Below are 27051 nucleotides of genomic sequence, written 5' to 3'. Positions count from 1 at the left end.
CAAATGCACGCGAAACAGGTTTTCATGTTAGGTAGTTTCAGAACTAAGAACCTTAAGCCCTATAGACATGTTTTCTATGTGACTTTGAATTTAAAAATACAGGCAGTTTCAGATGCAAGGCGCTGCCCATAGACAAGATTTCCAAAATAATTATATAGTTGTTGCATTCTGATTATTGAGATTACAGATTTCAAGTTATTAAACCTATAGACGTTGTGTCTAAGTGATCTACGCAGTAAGGGACAGTGAAATCTATTAGAGAAAATCGAGAATTACTCATGCTTTCTAACAGTGGCATAAATAAGCAGTAAACAACATTTGAGAAGTCCAACATTAACATTTTAGAGAGAGTAGTTATACCCTATAGGCAGGATTTCTAAAGGGTGGCGATTGGAACTAATTTTTTATTATACTTAGCCCCTATATGCACGTTTTCTAGGTGAACAGTACGATACAATAGCAAATGAAATAAAAATCCTATAGGCATGATTTCTAGTGAATATGCTATAGTCATACGAATCGAAAGAAAATTCATTGTCATTTGTTACCTCTAGGCATGCTGTCTAGTAACACGTAGCAGTAAAAATAAATGAAGCATTTGAATTCATGTTTTGATAGTAGACGAGTAGTGTGAGTGTGTGCTTATCCTAATGACATGATTTCTACAGTGCACATAGAAATTGATTGGCATATATAGTGGGTCAGGTAACAAGTAAATCATTGAATCCTATAGGCATGTTTTCTACCCTTTCATGCAAACATTAGAGTATGCCCGCCTCCCCAATTTCACTAACACCCCAATTGTTCATTACAAAGTTATTACAGGCCCAGTAATGAGTGTAATTACAAGGGATTATACAAACAATAACAGTGAACCTATAACAGGCCCAAAATAAATACGGAGCACTGCTTGGGCCTTCAACAAAACTCTTTCTTCACCAATTTAGCGCACCCAGATTAACAAGGAACTATATCCATCAGCACAACCCAGAAATCACAGAGGAACCCAAGACAGAATAAGACAGCCTCGGATTGACCACATTACCAAACATCAAGTTACCCAGAAATCACTTAAACAAAACAGCTTGCATGTTCAATCGATATAATGAGGGAAGAACTGGGTGTCAGAGATAGCTCAGGTATTAGAAGTAAAGAGAGTGGTCAAGAGACCCAAGTCCTAGTGTGTCAGAGTTCACAAGGGTGTCAAATGGACCTCGATCAGTGCTCACACTAGGGAGGTCAATAGTAAGAGTCTTGGTGGCCTTGGCTTTCAACCTGCCAAGAATGATAGGTTCAGAACAACATAGGCAACATATGAGAGTGAGTGGACAATGGTTAAGGGACATAAGTTGAGGAAATACACTTATAGCTTAAAGTGGACATAGCAAAGTTGAGAACACAGAACAGCTAATCAAGGAGGTCAACAAGACTTAGAAGCAGGTTCAACACTTAGCAAGATAACACATTGGCAGAAACATATTTAAAGAGCTATGGGAGAAACAAGTTTACAAGATTATCATACAAAGGTGCATAATACCAAACAAGTTTAAGTAGGGCACTAAAGTAAAAGGTTTAAGGCCTAAAGATCCAAATTATGCTAAGTATCCATCCCAGTATCAAAAGAAAGACATGTTAACTCACATCATGAAACAGCATCAAACATGGTAGGGAAACACAAATTATGATAACTACTCTAAAGTTTCAAGTAATCACTGAAGGGATATGGAATCAAGTGAGCCAAAGACATGCTGAGGGACATATTAACAAGGGAGAAAGTCATAGTTAATAGTGAAGGTCTTAACACAAGGTATAACACATTACAGATGTGAGGCATTCATTACAGGGATTCAGAACAAAGCAGGAAAGCATATTCATGCCAGCAACAAATGCGAACATCCAGGCACCAATACATTACCTAAACTAACTTAAGAGGGTCCAAATTATCCAAATTAGGCATAAACAAATAACATATCTCAGAACTGACTGCTTTAGGTAAAAATAAATACTAAAGAGGTTCAAAACAAGTGTAAAACTAACATACAAAAGTAGCCCAGAACACATTAGCTAAACGAACTTAAGAGAGTCCAAATTATTCAAATCAGGCATAAACATGTCTTAGAACTGGCAGCATTAGGTAAACTCAAGTGCTAGGAAAGTTCAGATCACAAAACAGGCTCAAATGCTAACATATTAAGTCATGAATTTCAGAAGTAAGGATATGCAAATCATAGATACATAAGAACGAAATTGGAAAAGTCAAGTGACTTACCAGTTAAACAGACAACAATAAAGAACAAAATTCCACAGTATCCTGAATCAACAAGGAGCAAGAACCCAGAATCTTAATGCGTCAAAGTTCCCAAAGGCTTCAAAGGAACCCCGAGCAGTGCTCGCACTAAGAAAATGTTGAAAAATCAAATCCTAGTGGCCTTGGCTTTCAGCCGGCCAAGAACCAAAGTACAGAACAAGAGAATGAGGGGATAACAGAACAATAGCTTCAATTTTTTAGTGAAATCTTTCGATTAAAGTCCCTCTTAAAGGGGAATGGGGAGGGGTTTATATAGCAATAGAAATCCGGCAAAAAAACAAGGAAATACTGTAAAATCAACATAAATAAGGCAATAATATCAAACAGAAGTAAAAGTTAGATTAGGGAAAAATTAGGTAAACCCTAGTTGACAGAAATCGAAGATTGGCCGGAGATCTTGGCTAATCGGACCCATATAGCCTGGCCATGATGCATATAGACAAGATATCGTCCAGATTTAGGCGATTGAAGTTGAACGGACAGAATCTGAGAGATAGTACTTGCCATATTTAGGCAAGTACTAAGTGATACCATGGAGAAACACCCAGTAGCGGAGGAACACTAATATGGTAAGTAAATAATGGGAGAATCCCATTGTTAACGGGATTAGGGAAAGATTTGTAGAGGGCGGCGATTAGGGTTTTTGGTGGAGGGAGGAGCGTTTGAGGGCGGCTGGTGAAGAGAAATGTGGATTAGGGTTTGGGTGAGGGGATATAAGGAGAGTGGGGGGAAGTGTTGTGAGAGTGGGGGGATATAAGGAGAGTGGGATTTAAACAGGCTGGGGTCGTTTTTTGGACTAGGTTGAGGAATTGGGTCATTTGGATGGGATTAGTGGTTGGGCTAGAAATTTGGGGCTTGTTTGGTCCGAAACTGATACCAATTTGCCAGACTTTAAAATAGGAAATTAAGGGCGAAATAATTTAATAAAATAGTTAAATAAATTATTAAAAATGCAATTTACGGAAAGTAATATTATAAAATAATAATAGAAGATTATAAAAATGTAAGGTATTATTTTGACCTTAAATAAAATGACAAATGCAATACAATTGTAAAATACAGGCTATTATTGCAAGATTGTGCAAATAGCCTGAAAATACTAATGTAATTATAACATGAGGTAAAAAATATTTGAAATATATATTAAAGATGCAAATAGTAAATTTAGGTAATTAAGTCATCACAAAATAATTTAAAAGGAGTAATTACTAAATTATTCAAGTAATTTAAATGCAGGAAAATCAATTTTAAAACTCTAAAAAATTATGGAAAAAATGCTTGTATCAATTTGTAAACTAAATAATGATGCAAAATGATGTTTTGAAAGTATTTATATTATAAAAAAAATATGAGGGAAAAATTGAGTATCAACAGCTGCCTGTAATCCATGCACATCCTCATGGAACCATCATTTTTCTTCATGAACAGGACCGGTGCACCCCAAGGTGACACACTTGGTCTAATAAACCCCTTCTCAAGGAGCTCCTGAAGCTGCTCTTTTAACTCCTTCAACTCATCTGGTGCCATACGGTACGGAGGAACAGAAATGGGCTGAGTGCCCGGCACCAAGTCAATACCAAAGTCAGTATCTATATCCGGCGGCATGCCCGGCAGGTCTGCAGGAAACACATCTGGAAAATCTCGCACTACCGGAACAAAATCAATAGTAGAGGCCTCAGCACAAACATCCCTCACAAAGGCCAAATAAGATAGATAACCCTTTCCAACCATCCGCTGAGCCTTCAAGTATCACTCTACTAGGAACATAGTCCAAAGAACCTCGCCACTCAATCCGTGGCAACCCGGCATCGCCAGTGTCACGGTCTTAGTGTGACAATCTAGAACAGCATGACATGGAGACAACCAGTCCATACCCAAGATCACATCGAAATCCACCATCGAAGTCCATACCTGTGGTCACCGTATCTGAAGCAATGGCATCTGGTCTGGCAGGGAGTGCATAGAAACGGGTCTGACCGCCACCTAATCGGCCTTTCCATCTAGGGCGACCCTTAGCTGACTGAGCTCTACACCGAGCTGGCTGGGCGGGTGGTGAAGTAACTGGTGCTGAAGTCGAAAGCTGACTCCTCTGCTGAGATGGACCTCCCGAAAGGCGGGGACAGTACCTCTTGATATGACCCAAATCTCCACACTCAAAGCAACCTCTCCCTGCAAATGGCGGTGGCGACTGAAGGGAGCCCGAGCACCAGGACAGCCGATAGAAGGACACGACATAAATGAACCCTGAGCTGATGGTGCATGAGTCGAACTCTGGGCTGGGAGAGCCTTGAGAGATGAGTGACCCTGGTGAGAACTATGAGAGCCATGGCCAGATAATGCACCACGATGAACTGGACGAGCCGTCTGAGCATGCCTGTAGGGAAGACCCCTGCCGTGGTGAAACTCACCTCCAGAAGGAATACCACCAAAACTACCTGATCCACGAGGCCTCTTGGCCTCCCTCTCAACTCGCTCCTGGCGGAGGTTCGACTCTATCTCCCATGCAATGTCAACAACCTCGTCAAAAGTAGCACCAGACACCCTCTCTCTAGTCATAAGTATCTGCAGCTGATATGCGAGGCCTTCAACGAACCCCTAATCCTCTCCCTATCAGTGGGAACTAGCCAAAACGCATGACGGGCCAACTCAGAAAATTCCATTTCGTACTGCATCACAATCATATCATCCTGACGCAACTGCTCGAACTGTCTGCGCAGCTCCTCTCTGCGAGACTACGGCACATACTTCTCCAAGAAAAGAACAGAGAACTCCTGCCATGTAAGTGGCGCTGCACCAACCGGCCTACGCCTCTCATAAGCCTCCCACCAAGTTAAGGCAGCTCCAGTGAACTGAAAAGTAGTGAATGAGACCCCACTGGTCTCCAGAATACCTGTTGTACGGAGGATCCTCTGATATCTGTCCAAGAAACCCTGGGCATCATCTCCCTCTGCACCACTAAAAGACGGAGGCTGGAGTCTCCCAAACCTCTCCAATCTACGCTGCTCATCATCAGGCATGACAGGAACCACATAGTCCAGAGCTGCTGCAACCGGCTGGGCTAGTGGTGCTCCCGGTGTCTGGAGTCCCTGCACCACCTGCTCGGGTGTGCGGGCGGCGGGAGTCTGAGTGCCTCCCCCAGCTTGAGAAGTGGCTTCTTAAGTAGAAACAGAGATCGCCTGAGCAGGACTTGTGCACACGGTCAGAATCTGAGCTAAGGCCTCCTGAAGGCCTGGATCACGATGGGCACAGCTGGTGCCTGAGCTGGTCTCGCTGGTGCATCTACAACTGGGACCTGATCCTGAACTGGGGCAATGGGTGGATTTGCAGGTGCTACCCTTGCTGATGTGCGGACTGCACTCTGCCCCTGCCACGGCCTCTACCGCGACCTCTACCGCGACCTCGGCCTCTCGCGGCCCTGACTGGTGGCACTGGAGGCTGTCCGTCCTTCCCAATAGCACGTGTCCTCACCATCTGTGAGAGAATAGAATAACAGAAGTTTAGTTACCAGAATCAACAGATTCACACGACAAGAATTCAAGAATGTGAAGTTTCATAAGGGTTCTGCAGCCTCTCGAACATATATATAGACGTCTCTGTACCGATCCGCAAGACTCTACTAAACCCGCTCATGACTCGTGAGACCTATGTAACCTAGGCTCTGATACCAACTTGTCACGACCCAAAATCGACCGTCATGATGACGCCTATTGTGGAACAAGGCCAGCCTTAACTTAACAACCCATCATAGCAACAATAAGTTTGAAATTAAAAACGGAAGCATTTAACATTTAAAGAAACCTTTTTGAAAACATAATAAATCCCAAAATACGGTACAATCCAGCCCAAAACCGGGGTGTCACTGAGTACATGAGCGTTTAAATCAGAATACAGTCCACTACAGTGTCTAAAGAAATAAACTAAAAAAATGACAAACGATGTCAAGGCCTGCGAACGCCGTGCAGCTACCTTAATAGTCTCCAAACTCTGAAATCTCAATCAGCAACCGCCGCCGCGACCGAAATCGCCTGGATCTGCACACGAGGTAGGGCTGTGCACGGATCGGATTGGATCAGATTTAGCACATTTCGGATTTCGGATTCTAGAAAATGCAATCCGAATCTGATCCGAATTATATCGGTTCGGATCGGATTTTAAAGTTTGCATCGGATTGGATTTCGGATTGTATTATTATGCCTCAAAGTTGCAAACTAATATGTATGTTTCTTTGTAAAAGAGGCAATACATTAAGAAAAATTCATGTTTATGCAATTATGAGAGTAGTATGGTGCCACTATAGCTAAATCCAGCAATTGTAAAGGTAATAGCTTGGAGGAAGATGTAAAGGAAGTACTGACTATCCAAAATTAAAGCGTAGTATTTATACATGCCCTAATAATTTCGGATTTCGGATCGGATCGGATTAAAATATACTAATCCAAATCCGATCCGAAATCCGAAATTTTAATAAACACAATCCAAAATCCGATCCAATCTGAAATCCGAAATTAAACGGATCAGTTCGGATTTCAGATATCCGATCCGAATGAACAGCCCTAACACGAGGTGCAGGGAGTAACGTGAGTACACCAACTCAGTAAGTAACGAGTCCAAACTTTGGACTGAAAGGTAGTGACGAACTCAACCAGTACAGATAAAAACAGAAATAATTGTGCAGAATCGTAGGCATGCTTTCAATTTAATAGGCAGCTCAAAACAGTAAAGTAGAGCAGATAGGAACAATGTAATGAATATGACTCTGCTACCTCTACATACCAATGCACATGCTGTATGTAATGCACCATGTTGTCAGCCTCATGTGCTCACACTCTCAAATACTCAACCACTCGGTATTGTACATGGCTCATACGGCCCAGGGAAGATCCATATATATATATATATATATATATATATATATATATATATATATATATATCACTGAAAACATTCATTCAGTACCGAGGAAGGCCAATCCAGCCCTATGGAGAAGATCTATCTCCAGGTATAAAATGTTTCGGACAAGATACATGTCCAGGAAAGATCCATCCCCCAATAATATCAACTGCGCTCACTGGGGGTGTGTACAGACTCTGGAGGGGCTCCTACAGCCCAAGCGCTATCACAAATCAATATAACCGCTGCGGAACTGTCACTCATAATCAGGCTCTCGGCCTCACTCAGTCATCAATCTCTCCAGTCTCACCCACGGGCTCACAATGTCATGAAAGCGAACCCGGAACAATGATATGATGTATCAATAAATAACAACTGAGACTTAGATGTGATATAAAAATGCATGAATATGACTGAGTACAGAATATCAATGAAATCAGTGAGATGACAGCAAGAAACGACCACTAGGGGCCTCAACAGTACCGGCATAAAGCCTAAACATGATATCTAGCATGATTGACACCTCAATTACTTTACCACATGATAAAAACAGGGATATCAACAAGATAGAGTCACTATACGGTGCCATGGAGTCAACTAGGTCAAAATTTTCACAGTGCACGTCGCACGCCCGTCACTTGGCATGTGCGTCACCTCAATACCAGTCACATAACACATAATTTGGGGTTTCAAACCCTCAGAACCAAGTTTGAAAGCATTACTTACCTCAATACGGGTAAAAATCCTACTCCGCAATGCCTTTGCCCCCTAAATCGGTCTACAGATGTACCGAATCTAGTCACAAGTAGTACAATACAATCAATAAAGGCTAAAGGGATCAATTCCACAAGAAAACCACTAAATTATAGCCAAAATCTGATATCGGCTCAAACCCGGCCCCCAGGCGCACGTCTCGAATTCCAACAAAAGTCATAAACCCCGAAAGCCCATTCACTCACGAGTCTAACCATACTAAATTTATCATAATCTGACATCAAAGGTTACACAAATCCCCAAAATTCATTCTCTAAAACCCTAGCCTCAAACCCCAAATTTCACCTCAACACCACACAATCTAGGCGGGAAAATCAATGGGAAAACAAGATTTATGATCAAAAACGAGTACAGGAAGCTTACCTCAAAAATCCTCTCGAAAATCCTCTCCAAAATCGCCTAAGTCCGAGCAAAATGTTGAAATAAGACTAAAATTGCGAACCCTTGTTTTTAAACATTCTGCCCAGGCTTTTCGCACCTACGGCTCCATAGCTGCATTTGCGGTCAAAGCTCCGCTTTTGCGAAAAATCACTTAAACCACTGCCTCCGCTTCTGCGATCAACATACCGCATCTGCGCGCATCACAGGTGCGGAAACCACATCGCACCTGCGGACCACACTCGCACATGCGCTCCACTGCCCGCTTCTGCGACCATCGCATGTGCGGGAAAGCCTTCGCACCTGCGGACTCAATCGCTTCTGCGATCCAAGCCACGCTTCTGCGGGCTCGCACCTGCGGTGCCCACTTCGTAGGTGCGGTTACACAAGAAGCAGCAGCACTGCATTCTTCAACTCAAACTCAAGTCGTTAACCACCGGAAATCACCCCGAGGCCCTCGGGACCTCAACCAAATATACCAATAAGTCCTACAACCCGATACGAACTTAATCAAATTCTCAAATCACCTCAAACAACATCAAAAACACGAATTACACACGGATTGAAGCCTAATGAACTTTGAAATTTCCAAAATCTACGAACAACGTCAAAACCTATCAAATCACGTTCGATTGACCTCAAATTTTGCACACAAGTCATAAATGACACCATGGACCAAGTCCAACTTCCGAAAATCCAATCCGACCACGATATCAAAATTTTCACTACCGGTCAAATTCGCCAAATTTCCAACTTCCGCCAATTCAAGCCTAATCCTACTACAGACCTCCAAATCACAATACAGACGTGCTCCTAAGTTCGAAATCACCTAACGAAGCTAACGAAACAATCAAAATCCAAATCCGAGGTCATTTACACATAAGTCAACATCCGATCAATATTTCCAACTTAAGTTTTCAATTAAGAGACTAAGAATCTCAAATCATTCGGAAATCACCCCGAACCTGAACCAACTAATCCGATAAGTCATAACACAGCTGAAAGATACAAGAGAAGCAAAAAATAGGAGAACGGAGCTACAACTCTCGAAACGCCCTGTCGAGTCATTACAAAATGTTAAGGACATGGTGTCCTTAACTTCATGTGTGCAGTGTAAATGTTAAGGACATAGTGTCCTTAACTTTATACGTGTTGTGTAAATATTAAGGACATGGTATCCTTAACTTCATGAATGTTGTGTAAATATTAAGGACAAAGTGTCCTGTATTTGCAACTTCCGTTGTTAAGCTTTAGGACATCATGTCCTTAACTTCATATGTGCAGTGTAAATGCTAAGGACATGACGTCCTTAACTTCATGTGTGCAGTGTAAATGTTAAGGACACCATGTGCTTAATATTTACACAACATTCGTGAAGAAAGGGTAAAAATAACTTTTCATATTAATTTTAGTGGAGTAGTGGCTATTTTTGCTCAGCATTAAAAATACTGGATAAAAACTAAACACCATGTTAAAAAGTGGCTATCCCACGCAATTTCTAAGTCATTGTTAGTGTTGAAAATGTAAATCACTGACATCAGACTTCAAAGAACAATCATGAGGGGGAAAAAATAAGCTTCTTTACTGGAACAAGGATTTCCTTCTTTCAACCAAGAGTAATGTACATCAACTTCATCTTTACATAGCACTTATTCGTTGATGAGAAGGTCAGATTCAGTTTCTACTGGTAAATTTAAGATGGTTCAGTATTAGAGCTTTGGAAATTTAACCTTTTAAACCTCCAAATGCATCTCAGTATCATCCATAAATGACTGACCAAAAACTTATCCAAAAGTGGATACAACTAAGAGCCTAAGAAATAGGATGCGAGATATGGCAACCCCATCGGCCCCATTAGACAAATGATTTGTGGGTATCTTAAGAGGTGGGATTTAAAGCAAGCAAACGAGGACCTCATCGTCCAACTGCCTGAGCCACCAAGAGATATGTTGTGTTCTCGCACCTGGAAATGTGTGTTAGAATCGCACAGATCACCAAGGTACATATTGTACGTATCTGATAGACCACGACTCAGATTCAGCTAATTACCAGGCCCAAAAGAATTGCAGCCAAATCCCGGCTACAGCCAGAAATCTCTTTAGGAAGTCACAGAACCAACTAGCTTGAAACTTCCAGCTCTTCCTCCTTGCTCTTTTGGTTTCTGATCCTCTCTGATTGAGAAACAAGCAGCTCATGAACTCTATTCTTCAACTGCAAAAACCCAAAGAATATGTCAGAACATACTAAGGAGAAAGTTAGCTTCAGGGAAATAATTTACTACCTACCTCATGCTGACTATTGAGTTCTATAGCCTATAGGATGAACTCTTAGAAACTATAGATAGTGAGTATCAGCTAGTAAAAAGTTAAAAGCTCGTAGAGCCATGTTTTTGTCTCTGACTCTGCTACTCCTAAATCATTATAGAAACACAGTAATTTTCACTGATAACTTCAAATAGGAGCTCCCAAGCTCTGAACCTTTTGTCCAACGTGAAAAGACTAGCAACTTGTCAGAATAATCATATTCTGTTGTCAGGGGGAAAAGGTTCAACTGTCAGAAAAGCAACAAAACACTGCTGAATAAACTATTACTACAACAAGCATAAGACTCTCGTCACCCCAGGTACAATGAGAAGACAAGAGAAAAGTCATAAAATTAGTGGATGTTCTTGAGTACATGTTCAAGTTTTAGACGATAGCAGTCACATGCACAACTTGACCATTTGAAATCTCTCAGACCTGCCATTCAATAGCAACCAATGTAGAGAATAATCATACAGGGGGATTTGCATCTTCCAAGGATCATATATGGTCAACTTATTGCCAATAAGATGTATAATACATCATCTCAACTGCGAGATGAATTCCCAAATTATGTTTAAGTTCTAAAACTTGTATTTTGTGACGTTTCGGAAACTCATACAGGTTTAAGTTAAATAACCTGCTCAGTAATCTATAAGATGGCATATAAGGGTAACAGAATGGTACCTCATGAAGACCAATCTCATTCTTGACTGACACATGTAACGCTCCATCAGGTCCCATTGTCCTATACCTCACCAGCTCAACGTCATCAATATTACATTCATCTGTTGCAAAGATGACAGGAGATGCTTGCAGCAAGTCACATTTGGACACGATATCAAGCCAAATGTGGCTACTGAACCTCTCTCTCATTTCCTTATAGATCAAAAACTGCAGAAGCGATAGTTAGCAATCAACCCTCTCTACAATATGAGAAACTAGAGAAGTTTGAAAAAATAATTGGTTGTAGCAAAAACCAGTATCACAAAGCTTATTGACATTCTCCTAAGCTTTCAAGATTATTGAAGAACATTCATAATTCTCCATGTTTGGGGAAGGACCGCCCCAACCCCCTATCAAACAGAAGGAACAAGAAAACAAAAGAATAAAGGAGTTTGCTGAGTGTTCACTGGAAGCTCTTATATCAGTGCAGCTACTAATTTACATTCTACTAGCTCGTAACCCACTCTCATTTGATCCATCTTATCATTACCTGGAGAAAATAGCTTTTAATAAAACACCAATATGCAAGTTCTAGCATGTCAACTTTCTGGGCGTATAGGCTCTACTAGTTCATGACCACTCCCATATGATCCATCTTCTCATTACTGGAGAATCAGATAAAATAGCTTTTTAAGATCACCAATATGCAAGTTCTAACACGTTAACGTCTTCTTGCACAATTACTTCAGATATATAATAGATCTCAACCTCCAGGTTCAACAATTCTGGTATAGAAGAATAATGAATCCATCTCTTCTCTAGAGTACTTGAAGATCAGAATTCCAGTTATAGACAAAACATAGAAAGCATTGGAGGTACCTGATCAGAAGGTGACATCCCACATTCTCCGGATAAATCATGAACATAAAGTACTGCAGTCGGCAAATGAGTGAGAACAGCGAGTGTTAACTTTTCCAAGTTATTCCTGTCCTCTGCAGGTTCAATCAAAATAAAGAAAATTTGTGAAAAATAAATATAAAATGATAGAGAAGTAATCCATGACCACAAAACACAAGAGTCCAGATTACAAGAAATTTAGAGAATTATGAGTAATGCTCTCGCCTTTGCTGAGCAGCATAGCAAAAAGAAAACCATACAACAACAACATACCCAGTGTGATCCCACAAGTGAGGTCTGGGGAGGGTAGAGTATACGCAGACCTTACCCTTACCTTTAAGAAGGCAGAGAGGCTGTTTCCGGTAGACCCTCGGCTCAGGAAGAGAAAAGGGGAGGGGCAATAACAAGCAAACCGATCTGACAACCGAAGCGAAAAATAGAAAACTAGCAATAGGTAATGCAATCAGAATACCGAAACAAAAGACAATAGCAAGTAGTAACAGAGGTCCAGGGATACAAAAAAAATACGAAAGACACCAAGTGGCGTATCAAAGCTACTGTACAAACAAGGACAACACTCGGCTACCTAATCCTTTACCTTTATTCTTAACCTCCACACTTTCCTATCCATGGTCATGTCCTCAGTAAGCTGGAGCAACGCCATATCTTGCCTAATCACCCTCCCCAATATTCCTTCAGCCTGTCTCTACCTCTCCGTTGGCCCTCCAATGCCAGCCTCTCACACCTCCTCACCGGAGCATCAAAGCCTCTCCTCTTCACATGGCCAAACCATCTAAGTCTCGCCTCCCGCATCTTGTCCTCCACAGGGGCCACACCCACCTTGTCCCGGATAACTTCATTTCTAATTTTATCTAACCTGGTATGCCCTCACATCCACCTCAACATCCTCATCTCAGTCACCTTCATCTGCTGGACATGGGAGTTCTTGACTGGCCAACACTCCACCCCATACAGCATAGTCGGTCTGACCACCGCTCTGTAGAACTTACCTTTAAGTTTTGGTGGCACATTCTTATCACACAGAACACCGGAAGCGAGTCTCCATTTCATCCATCCTGCCCCAATACGGTGTGTGACATCCTCGTCAATCTCCTCATTCACTTGTATAACAGACCCAAGGCATTTAAAACTTTCTCTCCTAGGGATGACTTGTGAATCAAGCCTCATGTCTTCGTCCACTTCCTGAGTCGCGTCACTGAACTTGCATTCCACGTATTCTATTTTGGTCCTGCTCAACTTGAAACCTTTAGACTCCAGGGTCTGTCTCCTGAACTCTAACCTCTCGTTAACACCACATCGTGTCTCGTCAATCAGTACAGTGTCAGATGCAAATAACATGCACCACGGCACCTCCCATTGAATGTGACGCTTCAGCGCGTCGATCGCCAAGGCAAACAGAAATAGGCTGAGGGCTGACCCCTGATGTAGCCCCATCACAACCAAGAAGTGTTCTGAGTCCTCCCACTGTCCTCACCCGAGTCTTAGGACCATCGTACATGTCCTTAATAGCCCTAATATATGCAACAGGAACACCTCTAGCCTCCAAACATCTCCACAGCACCTCTCTCCGCACTTTATCGTAAGCCTTCTCTAAGTAGATGAACACCATATGTAGATCCCTCTTCCTCTCTCTATACTGCTCCATCAACCTCCAAACAAGGTGAATAGCTTCTGTAGTCGAACGCCCCGGCAAAAATTCAAATTGGTTCTCTGAAATAGACACAATCTTCCTCACCCTAAGCTCCACCACCCTCTCCCATACTTTCATAGTATGGCTCAGTAGCTTGATATCCCGATAGTTGTTGCAATTTTGGATATCACCCTTGTTCTTATACAACGGGATCATCGTACTCCATCTCCATTCCCCGTGCATCTTCTTCGTCCTAAAAATGACATTGAATAGCCCAATTAGCCATTCCAAGCACGCCCTACCACGCTCTTCCAGAATGCCACCGGGATTACGTCTGGCCCGGTCGCTCTCCCCCTGCTCATCTTACGCATAGCCCCCTCTACCTCCTCAACTTTTATACGCCTGCAATACCCAAAGTCCCGACGACTCTCGGAGTTCTCTAAGTCACCCAGCACAATGTTCCTATCCCCCTCTTCGTTTAGGAGTTTATGGAAGTACGTCTGCCATCTCTGTCGAATCAGAGCCTCGTCTAACAACACTCTACCTTCCTCCTCCTTGGCGCACTTCACTTGGTCCAAGTCATGGGCCTTCCTTTCTCGCACCTTGGCTAACCTGTACAGCTTCTTGTCCCCTCCCTTGCCGCAGTAACTGCTAACTTCGCTTCCTTCTTAGCCACATTATATCGCTTCCTTCTTAACCACATTATATCGCTCCCTATTCGTCCTCTTCTCCTCCTCGTCCATGCTCTCCAAAAGCTTCAAATAAGCCACATTCTTGGCTTCCATTTTACCTTGGACCTCAGTGCTCCACCACCAGTCCCCTTTGCGGCTCATAAAAGGAAATTTACATTTATACTTATTCCAGACAACTTTCCATCACTAGAGTTATTGTAATGAAGAAACTGAGTAACGCCTTCTCATCTCAAACTAGACTATCTGATTCTCCTTTTTCTTTTTTACCTTTTTTTTTTTTTTTTTGCACGAAGTAGCTTGTTACTTGAACAAGCAAAATTGCGACTATTAATACAATAATTTTTCAGAGATCTAAGTAACACACATAAATATTTTTGCACGCAAAGAAGGTACAATTTCTATGAATAGTATACCAAGTTCTAATATAACTAATTCACAAACACATAATGTTTTCCGGAAATGAATCTGGTTTCCTACAAACAATCATTTCACTTACAAAAGCGACAATGTGTCATCAGCTTCTTTGTAAGATGTGGGAGAAAGCAAAGCAATTCAGAGAAACAATTATCCGCATTATGCAAATGGTAAACGAACAAGAGTTTTTACCATCAGATCTCCTTAAGATACCAGGGGTATCAGTAACCTGAAGATACAAATGCTTAATCAGTAAAATAGCAGAAGAAACAGAAAAGGAAAGAAGCATTAAGGAAGCATTTCCACTTTGAGAAAAAGACTAACCTGAAAATTCTGGTAGCTCAAAGTAATATGACCCATCAGAATTCCTCTAGTTGTGAAGGGATAGTTGCAGATCTGACAATATACAGTGACATTACTGGCAACTCAATCAAAGAAAACAATGTGATGAAAAGATGCAATCAACTGTTACTTGAGAACTTTCTATAGAGTTGGTAGGGGTATGCAAGAAAAGTATGTATAGCTGAGGATTTAGTTATCGACAAAACATTGAACCAAATTCCATAAGATGTTTGACTTATTCGTAAAGCTGTAGATAAGTATCCCTCAAATTCATCTGTCTACCAATGCATCCATGCGTACGATATTGCCAAACTAGTAAGAGATATGCATAATATAAGCCAGATAAAATTGCTGATGAAGTAACAATCCATAAGATGTTTGACTTATTCGTAAAGCTGTAGATAAGTATCTCTCAAATTCATCTGTCTACCAATGTATCCATGCGTATGATATTGCCAAACTAGTAAGAGATATGCATAATATAAGCCAGATAAAATTGCTGATGAAGTAACAATCCTTTTGGTTACAGGGAAGCATGATAAGAAAGAGGACACACAATTGATTGGTAATAATCATTAGTTGTTATGACCATATCTAATTGCTCCATAAGCTTGCATCTCATTGTTTGTCTTCCTCTTCTATTGACTTTTTCCTTACTATTAATTGTACACATACTAACACTTGAGACCTGAGTTAGCAGAACTAAATGCAGGCAGAGTTTTAAAGAGCATTTGGAGGCAAGCCAAGTTTCAGAATAAGAAGCTTCTTCTGACCCCAAGTTAAAAACCACAGTTTTAAAAACTGGTACTCTATCTTCCTTTTCTTTAACATTTAGTAATTCTGGAAAATTCGCCTTCCTCAAGAGCATATTATGAGATGGTTTTAATTCTCTAAGTAAGATAGGTGAAAACCCTAATCCCAGGAAAAAAAAGGTAAAAATGGAAAGAAAGCTAACTGAGTACATACCTCAGGCTTCCCTGTTGAAAGTACGCGAACCAAAGATGATTTTCCAACATTGGGAGCACCGACGAGACAAAGAGTTGGTGTTTCCAGATTGATAACTGGCATTGCCCGTAATGTCTGTCACCATTAAATTTTGTCAGACTGGCAGAAACCACTGAAACTTTTCTGTTTGACTTCGAGAGCAAAGATCCTTGCTTAAAAACATCTCTATTAAGAAGTCCAATGAAAAGCTTTCACACAATTAGGAAGATAGCTATAATGACTGGTAATGTTACTATATTTAGTAGTAAATCATAGACAGAGATGTTTGATATGATCGCTTCATGTCTGTTTTTCTTCTGAACATCCTTCTAATTTAAAAATGAAGGTCCATGATAATAGCTGTTTGAAGGTTCATTCCAGTTTTCAGTATACTAATGTCAGCATAGATCTAACCACTTCTTTCAACTTTTAGTTCGGCTCAAGGCCTTCATAGACTCATACTTCCTAGCTTCATTATATCTAACTGGCCTTACCTTGGCAATGTTCAATAGTTCATCAACAGCTTTTCCATCACGACCAAAAATTTCCTCAATTCTTTTCATTCCCTACAAAGATATCCTATTACTTATCAACTTATGGATTATATCAAATCAATAAGAAATTCAGTAAAAATGTGAAACTATCAGCCTACCTCATTCAACCGCTCCTCTGCTTCTCGTTTAGATAATGACTGCCATAAATTGCATCAATTACTTGATTTGCATCTTATGCAGAAATGTAAATTGTAAAGGTAGAACATAAGCACTTCTTAAGTTAATAAAAATACGTCATCAAATCAATAATGAGAAAATAGAACATATCATTTGCTTGTAAACACCACCCAAGGGATCCTGATGTATGCTAAGACCTTGGTAGCCATTATTTGTATTTCAAAGAAAAAATTGTGACCATGTTTCTTTAGCTACAATCTACATAAAAGTGGTAATGCTGAGGTGGTGGTAATTGTTAGGAAGGTAGAGAAGTTGAATCAAGAATTTGGAGTGGATAATGCGTTTGCCACAAGGAAAGGCTAACTTGAGTACTTGACAGGACTACCTTTTCCCCTTAAGAAGAGTCATTCAATTGTATGTCCCATAGATAGTTAAGGTTTCAGAAGATCTTTGGCCCAAATAGGCCTTGCATCTATTTGAATTATTACTGACTGAAAGCATGAGAGAGAGTGAACCCTAATCAACCAATGAGGAGAGTCAAATTCAGCAAGGAAGGGTGGAGAAAGGAATATTCATGACCTGTTCTCCATTGCCACTTTGCTTGAAAACTTTTACACAGCTCTTTATCTCTTATTACCTTCCATCCAAATAAGCAATCAGGAGCTATAGAGCTTTAGAATTTTCTCTGTTTCCTCTGCAATTACACCTCATCTATTCTTACATACTTGACAAAGTCTTAGTTTTATTCTTGTGAGAATGCACGGGAGAAAATATTATTATTGATGTTATTGACACATACAATGAGCCCTATATATACATAACATGTCCTACTCCTAATACATATGGGATTAGAGTTATTTACTCCTATTTACATAACTATTCTAACACTCCCCCTCAAGCTGGTGCATATAAATCATATGTACCGAGCTTGTTACATATGTAGTTAATACGAGGACCAGTGAGGGACTTGGTGAAAATATCTGCAAGCTGATCATTCGATTTCACAAACTTTGTAGTAATATCTCCCGAAAGTATCTTTTCTCTGACAAAGTGACAGTCAATCTCAATGTGTTTAGTTCTCTCATGGAACACTGGATTTGACGCAATATGAAGAGCAGCTTGATTATCACACACAAGTCCCATCTGACTAATCTCACCAAATTTCAACTCCTTGAGCAACTGTTTGATCCAAATTAGCTCTTGTGTCGCCATAGCCATCGCTCGATATTCTGCTTCTGCACTAGACCGAGCAACCACATTCTGTTTCTTGCTCTTCCATGACACCAAATTTCCTCCTACTAAGACGCAATATCCAGACGTAGAACGTCTATCAGAAGGTGATCCTGCCCAATCAGCATCTGAGTATCCAACGATCTGCTCATGGCCTCGATCCTCAAACAATAAACCTTTGCCTGGAGCTGATTTTATATACCGAAGAATGCGAACAACTGCATCCCAATGACTATCACACGAAGAATCCATAAACTGACTCACAACACTCACAGAAAAGGAAATGCCAGGTCTTGTCACTGTAAGGTAATTTAATTTACCAACCAACCGTCTATATCTTGCAGGATCGCTAAGAGGCTCCCCCTGTCCTGGCAGAAGTTTAGAATTCGGATCCATCGGAGTATCAACAGGTCTACAACCTGTCATTCCTGTCTCCTCAAGAATATCTAAGGCATACTTTCGTTGTGAGATCACAATACCTGAGCTAGACTGAGCGACCTCAATACCCAGAAAATACTTTAGTTTGACCAGATCCTTAGTCTGAAAGTGTTGAAAGAGATGTTGCTTCAATTTAGTAATACCATCCTGGTCATTGCCGGTAATAATAATGTCGTCAACATAGACCACCAGATAAATACAGAGACTCGAAGCAGAATGCCGATAGAATACAGAGTGATCAGCTTCACTCTGAATCATGCCAAATTCTCGAATAACTGTGCTGAACTTACCAAACCAGGCTCGATGAGACTGCTTTAGACCATAAAGTGACCGACGCAAGCGACATACAAGGCCACGAGACTCCCCCTGAGCAACAAACCCTGGTGGTTGTTCCATATAAACTTCATCCTCAAGGTCACCGTGTAAAAAAGCATTCTTAATGTCCAGCTGATAGAGGGGCCAATGGCGAACAGCAGCCATGGATAGAAAAAGGCGGACTGATGCTATCTTAGCCACAGGAGAGAAGGTATCACTGTAATCGAGCCCAAATATCTGAGTATATCCTTTGGCAACAAGACGAGCTTTAAGACGATCAACCTTACATCCGGACCCACCTTGACTGCATACACCCAACGACAACCAACAGTAGATTTACCTGAAGGAAGAGGGACGAGCTCCCAAGTACCACTCGTATGTAAAGCAGACATCTCGTCAATCATAGCCTGTCGCCATCCTGGATGAGACAATGCTTCACCTGTAGACTTAGGGATGGAAACAGAGGACAAAGAAGATAGAAAAGCATAATAGGGTGATGACAAACGATGATAACTCAAACCGACATAATGGGGATTAGGATTAAGGGTGGTCCGTATACCTTTCCAAAGTGCAATCGGTGTACTAGGAAAAGACAAGTCCGCAGCAAGAGCAGGGTCAGGTGCAGGACGTGAATCAGCTGGGCCTGATGCTGGGTGCGGACGACGATGATATGTCAAAAGTGGTGTTCCTGTGGCAGGGAGTCTAGGAGGAGCCACACTAGACTCCTCAACGGTTGGAATGGGTAAGACTTCTTAGCGGAAGGTGAAGGAGGAGCTATAGTAGACTCGGGTAAGACTTCTGTGGCGGAAGGTGAAGGCGGAGCTATAGTAGACTCGGGTAAGACTTCTGTGGCGGAAGGTGAAGGCGGAGCTATAGTAGACTCCTTAAAGGTCGGTATAGGTAAGATCTCAGAGATATCAAGGTGGTCAGAATGGTCAGAAGAGGTAAAGAAAGGTTTAGACTCAAAAAATGTGACGTCAGAGGACATAAAGTACCTACGAAGATCAGGTGAGTAACAACGATATCCCTTCTGAACACGAGAATAACCAAGGAAGACACACTTGAGAGCACGAGGAGCTAACTTATCTTTCCCAGGGGCTAAGTTATGAACGAAACAAGTGCTCCCAAAAACACGAGGGGGAACAGAGTATAAGGGTGATTGGGGAAACAATACGACATACGGTATCTGATTCTGGATGGGAGAGGAAGGCATCCGATTAACTAAATAACAAGCTGTGAGAACTGCATCACCCCAAAAACGCAACGGAACATGAGATTCAATGAGAAGTGTGCGAGTAGTCTCAATGATGTGCCTATTCTTTCTCTCCGCAACCCCATTTTGCTGAGGGGTATAAGGAAAAGAGGTCTGATGAATAATTCCTTGAGAAGTCATAAACTGCTGAAATTGAGAGGATAAATATTCTAAGGCATTATCACTGCGAAAAGTGCGAATAGAAACACCAAATTGATTTTTAATTTCAGCACAAAAATTCTAGAATATAGAAAACAACTCAGAACGATCTTTCATTAAGAAAATCCAAGTACATCTTGAATGATCATCAATGAAACTAACAAAATAACGAAATCCCAAGGTTGAACTGACTCTACTAGGACCCCATATATCAGAATGAACTAAAGAAAAAATAGACTCTGCATGACTCTCAATACTACGAGGAAAGGAGGCTCGGGTATGTTTCCCGAGCTGACATGACTCACACTCTAATGTGGATAAACTAGACAAACTAGGCACCATCTTCTGAAGCTTGGATAAGCTTGGATGTCCTAAACGTCTGTGAATTAGGTTCGGAGGATCTGTAAATAGACATGCCTTGGAGGAGTTTAGTGAGTGAAGGTAGTAAAGGCCTTCTGATTCAAGTCCTGTTCCAATCGTCTGCCCCGTACAGCGGTCCTGCATAATAAAGGAATCATCAATAAAATATATACCACAATGGAGGGCACGAGTCAAACGACTAACAGATGCAAGATTAAAAGGACAGCCAGGGGCATAGAGAACGGAATCTAGAGTGACAGAGGGTAGGGGATTCGCTTGTCCAACTCCTTTTGCTTTGGTTTGAGACCCATTGGCTAAAGTAACAGTGGAAGAGACTGTGAATACGCAATATTTGACAAAAGTGATTTATTACCAGAGATATGATCAGAAGCGGCTGAGTCCACAACCCATTGTCCAAGAGTATTAGACTGGGAAACACAAGCAAAAGAATTACCAGCAACAGAAGTATCAGTCTAAGCAACAGAGGCTACTTGTGGAGATGTCTGCTTACTTGCTTGATACTGAAGGAACTCATTATACTCCCCTTCAGATAAAGAAAATCCATGGTTACCTGTAGTCTCAGTCTGAGCAACATAAGCATTTTTGGGTGGGCGGCCATGTAAAGAATAGCACACGTCACGAGTGTGTCCAAGTTTATGACAATAAGAGCACTTGGGTCTAGATCTTCCAAAACGACCTCCTCCTCGTCTATTCTCCATAGTATGAGATGTCCGATTGTCCACTGATTGGGATACGAGGACAGATGAGTCAAGTGTCTGTGATGAGCTCACTGGGTGACTAGGTGCTGCAGCAAGGCGAAGTAATCGAGAGAATAATTCATCAACTGTGGGGACAGTCGGACTAGCCAAAATCTGGTCACGTACTGAATCAAGGTCATTAGGGAGTCCAGCGAGTGTAAGAACTAGAAACATCTTCTGTCGTTGCTCTTGTTGCTTTTCATACTAGCAGAAACTAGCATCAACTTCTCAAATTCTTCCATGACTGCCTGTACTTGTCCCAAGTAAGTAGACATATCCAATTCCCGTTTCTTCAAGCTTGTCATTCGCGCTATTACATCATAGAAACGAGATATGTCATTAGTGTATAAATTACGAGCCTTTTCCCAAACTAAATAACATGTCTGGAATGGACGGACAAGGGCATCAACTTGGAATCAATAGATCGCCACAGGATACTACATAATTGAGCATCTACCTTCTCCCACAGTGCTTTGGCCTTTTCATCACCTTCGCTAGCCTTTTTTGTTAAATGATCTTGAACTCCTTGACCTTTACACCACAACTCGACAGACGAAGCCCAAGCTAAGTAGTTTGAACCTCCCATTAAAGGTTCTGAGGTAATCATAACACCGGAATTGCCAGAACCCGGGTTTCTAGACCCGAAAGCATCGACTCCCAAAGACATGGTTGGATTATCACCAAATAACAAAAAGAATCAACTGACAATTCGCTGAAACAGATGAAGGAAACACTGTGTTTGCCGGAAAAGTACTGTAGCTGCCGGAAAAAATCAGTGTAGTCGCCGGAAAAACCCAAAGTGGTCGGAATTGAAAAATAAAATTATGGGTAGGCTCGGAATTTGAGGGCGATCCAACTGTCCTGAAGGAACTTCGTCAAAAAATGGCCGGAAAGTGGTGCACGCGCCGGCGCGTGGACTCACGCGCGTGGGCTTCTGGTGGCGTGTGGAGGCGCGTGGAGTACTGTTTGCCGGAGATTTTTTCTGGGGTTTGGTCGCCGGACAGTGGCGACTCTTGTGGTAGTGTTCGATTTTGCACAACACTGACAGAGACGAAGCAGACGCAAACAAGCTTGAAAAAGTCGCCGGAAAAAGGGTTCCAGTGACTGATTTCTCTTCCCGGAATCGCTGGAATTTATGCACTGCGATAAATCTCTCACAATTGCTCTGATACCATGTGAGAATGCACAGGAGAAAATATTATTATTGATGTTACCGACACATACAATGAGCCCTATATATACATAACATGTCCTACTCCTAATACATATGGGATTAGGTTATTTACTGCTATTTACATAACTATTCTAACAATTCTCACCCGTCCAAACCAATGTAGCACCTTGTCAAGTTGAAAATTAAGAAATTCTGCTGCTATCACTCATACACAAAAGATGTTACCATGAATGAGATAACAAATTCAAGACACTTCGGCATCCTTGACTAGTTTGCCTAATTTCTCTTTTTTCCACCACAATACAGACAGTAGAGCTCTATTTTATTTGCAGCATTTGTGTGATGTCGGCCAAAGAGGTTCAATAACGCCACTGCAGGGTAGAGGATGTCAATAGATCAGACCCAAAGAAAAGAAGAAAGAAGCTGGGCCCAAAGGTGAATTAAAGAGATTAGACAGCAGTGTGACTTATGCACTTATGCTAAGAGATAGATAGTTTTGTTTAGTGTAGAAAGGGTGACTAGATGGAGCCTAATCTTTTATGCAGGTCAAAGTATACCAGTAGCTTCCTGGATGCTTTCCTAATAACATAGAATACTTATCCGGAAAAAAAGAATGTTACCAAGAAAGGTATTTTACCTAAGAATGCTTCAAAATGAAAAACGGGAGAGGCCGGGAGGGGGAGGAGAAGACTAGCAGCAAACAAAAAAAAGTAGGTCACTATTTTATGCAACCAGTTTTCCAACCTTTGCACATAATGATGCATGTTCCTTTCCAACTGATACCACCCTTTTCCTTAAAGCTTCAAGCTTTCCTAAAACCTGCAAAGTGTAGTTACTTAGATGTAAGACATGAAAGAGACAAACCAAAAATAGAGCTATAAATACCTAGGATTGAGAAGAAAGGGGAAAAAAGGAGATAGATCTATTAATAGGAAAAGCAGAAAATTACAAGAAATTGATCTCACTCAAACATTAGCGTACTTCTTTTTTTTTTTTTGAGAAAAGCATTAATGTACTACTTGTAAATGTAGACCACTCAATTCACCAGAAAAGTCACTAAGTCACAAGTATTAGTTTGTCTGATTCAACCAGTCAACTCACAATTATCATAGTACCATCATTGTGTCACAAATGCTGAACAGAATTTAGTACAGCTAAAGAACTTCAGATAATTTTAGAGTTACAAGCAACTAAATTTTTCGTTAGCACATGCAAGAAATGAAACCCATAAACCCTCTGAGAGGGGGTCGAGGATATCCAAATTTCTAGTTTCGATGAATACAGAAAAATGAATCCAGACCTGAAAATTAGTCAAACCAACTAAACAGCCCAACAGAATCATTTCAAATCTGTCAAAGAGACATGTGAAATAATTACACAAACTCAAAGTTTTACTAAGATTAGCTAAAAACTACATAAGACACTACAAACCCCAAGATATATGCTCCTAGCACTAATCCTTTTTTCTTCTTTATTGTGTTATAATTTTTCAGGACAAAGAGACATCAAAAACTTCCAGTTTAACTACCTATACTTTTCTGAAGAGTAAAATTATTAAACGTTCAAAGCTATAAAGCTTTCCTGGTAGGAAAAAAGTTCTGATGACCTAGAACAAACGTTATTTGGAAAAAGATACTAGAGTGACTGACATTTACCTCTTCATAGTTTCCATCTCCAAGCGTTAACTCAATCAATGATCGTTCATAAGGGTGCAAATATCTTTTGTTTGGGAAGTTCTCCTTGTATGTTCTCAAGGGCACAGCTATCTCCTGCATACAGAAATGAATGACAAAATGTAAATTATGTTTTCAAACTATAGATGTATCCTCCAACAAGAAGGAATAGTCTTGTCGAGAACCTGACCTTCATTAATGCGTCAAGTTGTTTTGCGCCTCTATTTCTCTCGCGTTTTGCAAGATTAACAATGCCTATTAAACATTTAACTAGATGTCATAATTTCTTTCATCGATGCTTGAATCCAACACAAAAATTGAAACTATGACAAAGTGGGGAAGGATATACAATATAGACGCAAAGCAAAAGATTACCCTTTGTAGGCGAGACCCTCTTTGCTTTCTTCAGTGCTGAATGTAGAATATCTACAGATGGCATCACCATCGGTAATTTTTGAAATGCACCTATCTTTTCTACCTCCGGCGCCAATTTTTCCTACAAGAACATGAGAATCCCTTCCAATTTCCATGTGAACACAAAATGAACAGTGCATCCATAAAGCAAAGTCTATCCCATTAAACAGGACAGAGGTAATTCATACTCTCTGCGTCCCAAATTATATGATAGTATTTCCTTTTAGTCTATGCCAAAAAGAATGACATTTTTCCATATGAGATTATTTATATCCACACAAATATCTATAGCTTGTTTTGGAACACAAAGTTTCAAAAAAAATTCTTTCTTTCTTAACTTCCGTGCTTAGTCAAGCAACATCACATAAGTTGAGACAGGGAGAGTAATAAGTAGCCAACTCTAAAACTAATTCCGCTAATAGTAGAATTCCAAATGTGAGATTAAAGGAGAAGATATACCTTTTTTTCTTGTTGGTCCTGTGTATTTGATACTACATAGCTTCCTTTCACAATTTCATAAGTAGTAGTCTGCATTTGCTTACAGAAGCATGACACTGGATACAATACACGCACAGGCACCAAGTACAGACCTGCAAACCGCAACAACACACTCGAATATTTCTCTTATTTCAAAGATAATACTATGAAGTAACTATTAGGAATTTTCTCAAATGAAATTAGATAAAATAAAAAATAAAATTAAAAAAGAGTACCTTTAGAGAGCTTAGAACGTCCAGAAAACAGAGATGAGGAAGGAAATTGCCATAACTGAAAGAGACTTGAAGTTCCGCTCATTTCTCTTTCTCTCAGAGCTCTCTTCTACTGGAATGTTAAATGAGGTTTAAGCGCTGAGATTTTCTGAGCTATGAATATCCATCCAAGGAAAAATTTGGCCCAACACAGATAAGTCGGGTTTTTGGTGCTCCGATGCGGCTCAAGTGCACAAATAGCCCCTTTTGAGGCGATTGTTTATATTTTATCGTGTTCTAAAAGGGAGAAATTCAAAAATAGCCAGATTTACAGGTGGTCGTTCAAAAATAGCCTAGTTTTAAAAATAATCGAAATTTAGCCACTTTTCATGCAAAGATAAATCTGAGCGAAAATACTGTTCAAAACCCGAAAAATACGCCAGTATATTATGCCGGAGTTCCAGCATAAGTATACTTAAACTCCAGCATATTATACTGGAGTTCCAGGATAAGTATGCTGGAACTCCAGCATAATATGATGGAGTTCCAGCAAAGTATATCGTTCCAGTATAATATGTTGGAAGTTCATACACAAGTGCTCGAATCTCCAGTATATTAAGCTGGAACTTTCCGTGTGTTGGAGTTCCGGCATAATATGCTGGAAGTTCATACACAGGTGCACCGAACTCCGGTATATTATGCTGGACCGGTCTCTGTTGCAGCAAAATAGTGGCTATTTTTCATTGACTTGGTAAACGCTGGTTATTTTTGAATGACCAGTCCGAAAACTGTCTAGACCGTGCTATTTTTACGTTTTAAAAAGTTTTCAATATTAACCCATACGCTACAAAATTTAAAAAAGTTTCTAACGGATTTCAGTACTTTAGAAGTTAGATCAAATTTGATCATGCATCTTTTGTAATTCCTTTACAACTTTTGATTGTCGGATCTTAAGTTCCCCGTGAACTTGGGTGAATTCTCTCGCTTATGAAGCGGGAAGTTATAATTTACAAAGCTTTTTTATTTTAAAAAAAATGGGACAATATAATTTAGCTGCCTAAAAACAGGAATATCCGATGAAATAAATATTTTTCAATTTCAACTTTTATACTCTCTTTTTTCAACTTAACCAAATAGTATTATCACAATGCTAATAAGGTAAAGAAGTTGTTTCGTTCGTCTCATTTTATGTAATGCACTATCCTTTTTAGTTTGTTCCAAAAGGAATGACACCTTTTTTATTTTTTGAAAAATTTAGATTTAAACTTTTTTTTTTTTTTACCTATAATGACATGATTTACGACCTGCATGACAAAGTTGTAACAAAATTTAGATGTAGACACCTATGATTGTTATCCAAAAGGTCCAACAATGTGGTTTTATGTTTACGTGATTTGTAGTAACATACGTGTACATATATAAATTTGATCCTGAAAGCCAATTCTGATTGGGCAAAAGATGAATACCAATGCATTTTTTAACAGCATATTTTATGAGCTTAGCCTATTTATCATGAATGGTAAAGGGGATAAAGAAATGTGAGTTGGAGGCAAAGTTGGCGTGGTTAATGTTTATTATTAACCATAAATCAGATCCACCAGACAAGAAATTCATGTTGTTGA

General features: G+C 40.4%; 1 protein-coding gene across 3 annotated transcripts; it reads right to left on the bottom strand.

Annotated features, from left to right (window-relative positions):
* Positions 1–9908: 9908 nt before the first annotated feature.
* Positions 9909–25649, bottom strand: LOC109206041 (nucleolar GTP-binding protein 1). 3 transcript variants are annotated; one of them, XR_002064783.1, is made up of 15 exons: positions 25454–25649; positions 25200–25330; positions 24702–24822; positions 24517–24581; positions 24309–24422; positions 23398–23472; positions 16949–16987; positions 16791–16862; positions 16279–16392; positions 15295–15366; positions 15163–15199; positions 12196–12308; positions 11338–11544; positions 10400–10561; positions 9909–10313 (listed from the first exon to the last, which is right to left on the bottom strand). XR_002064783.1 is itself a non-coding variant. In XM_019368806.1 (14 exons), exons 1-14 carry the CDS (start codon positions 25533–25535, stop codon positions 10469–10471), a joined length of 1335 nt encoding a protein of 444 aa, XP_019224351.1. In that variant the 5' UTR covers positions 25536–25649; the 3' UTR covers positions 9909–10468. The 3 variants fall into 3 exon arrangements, 2 of the variants coding, with proteins under 2 accessions (XP_019224351.1, XP_019224352.1); XM_019368806.1 differs by having other exon boundaries at positions 9909–10561; XM_019368807.1 differs by lacking the exon at positions 25454–25649 and having other exon boundaries at positions 9909–10561; positions 24702–24824; positions 25201–25282.
* Positions 25650–27051: the final 1402 nt, after the last annotated feature.

The sequence above is a fragment of the Nicotiana attenuata genome, unplaced genomic scaffold (genome assembly GCF_001879085.1).
Source record: "Nicotiana attenuata strain UT unplaced genomic scaffold, NIATTr2, whole genome shotgun sequence".
NCBI lineage: Eukaryota > Viridiplantae > Streptophyta > Magnoliopsida > Solanales > Solanaceae > Nicotiana > Nicotiana attenuata.
Note: the sequence above shows the minus strand (reverse complement) of the source record. Positions and strands in the feature narration are given on the sequence as shown.

What these genes read in the sequence shown, in the direction of transcription:
- LOC109206041 (XM_019368806.1), bottom strand. Translation starts at nt 25,535, where the DNA reads ATGAGCGGAACTTCAAGTCTCTTTCAGTTATGGCAATTTCCTTCCTCA. An exon ending in AGGACCAACAAGAAAAAAAG is followed by an intron (nt 24,823 to 25,199) that starts GTATATCTTCTC and finishes ATGTTCTTGTAG; the next exon opens with GAAAAATTGGCGCCGGAGGT. An exon ending in TGAGCTACCAGAATTTTCAG is followed by an intron (nt 15,200 to 15,294) that starts GTTAGTCTTTTT and finishes TTGTATCTTCAG; the next exon opens with GTTACTGATACCCCTGGTAT.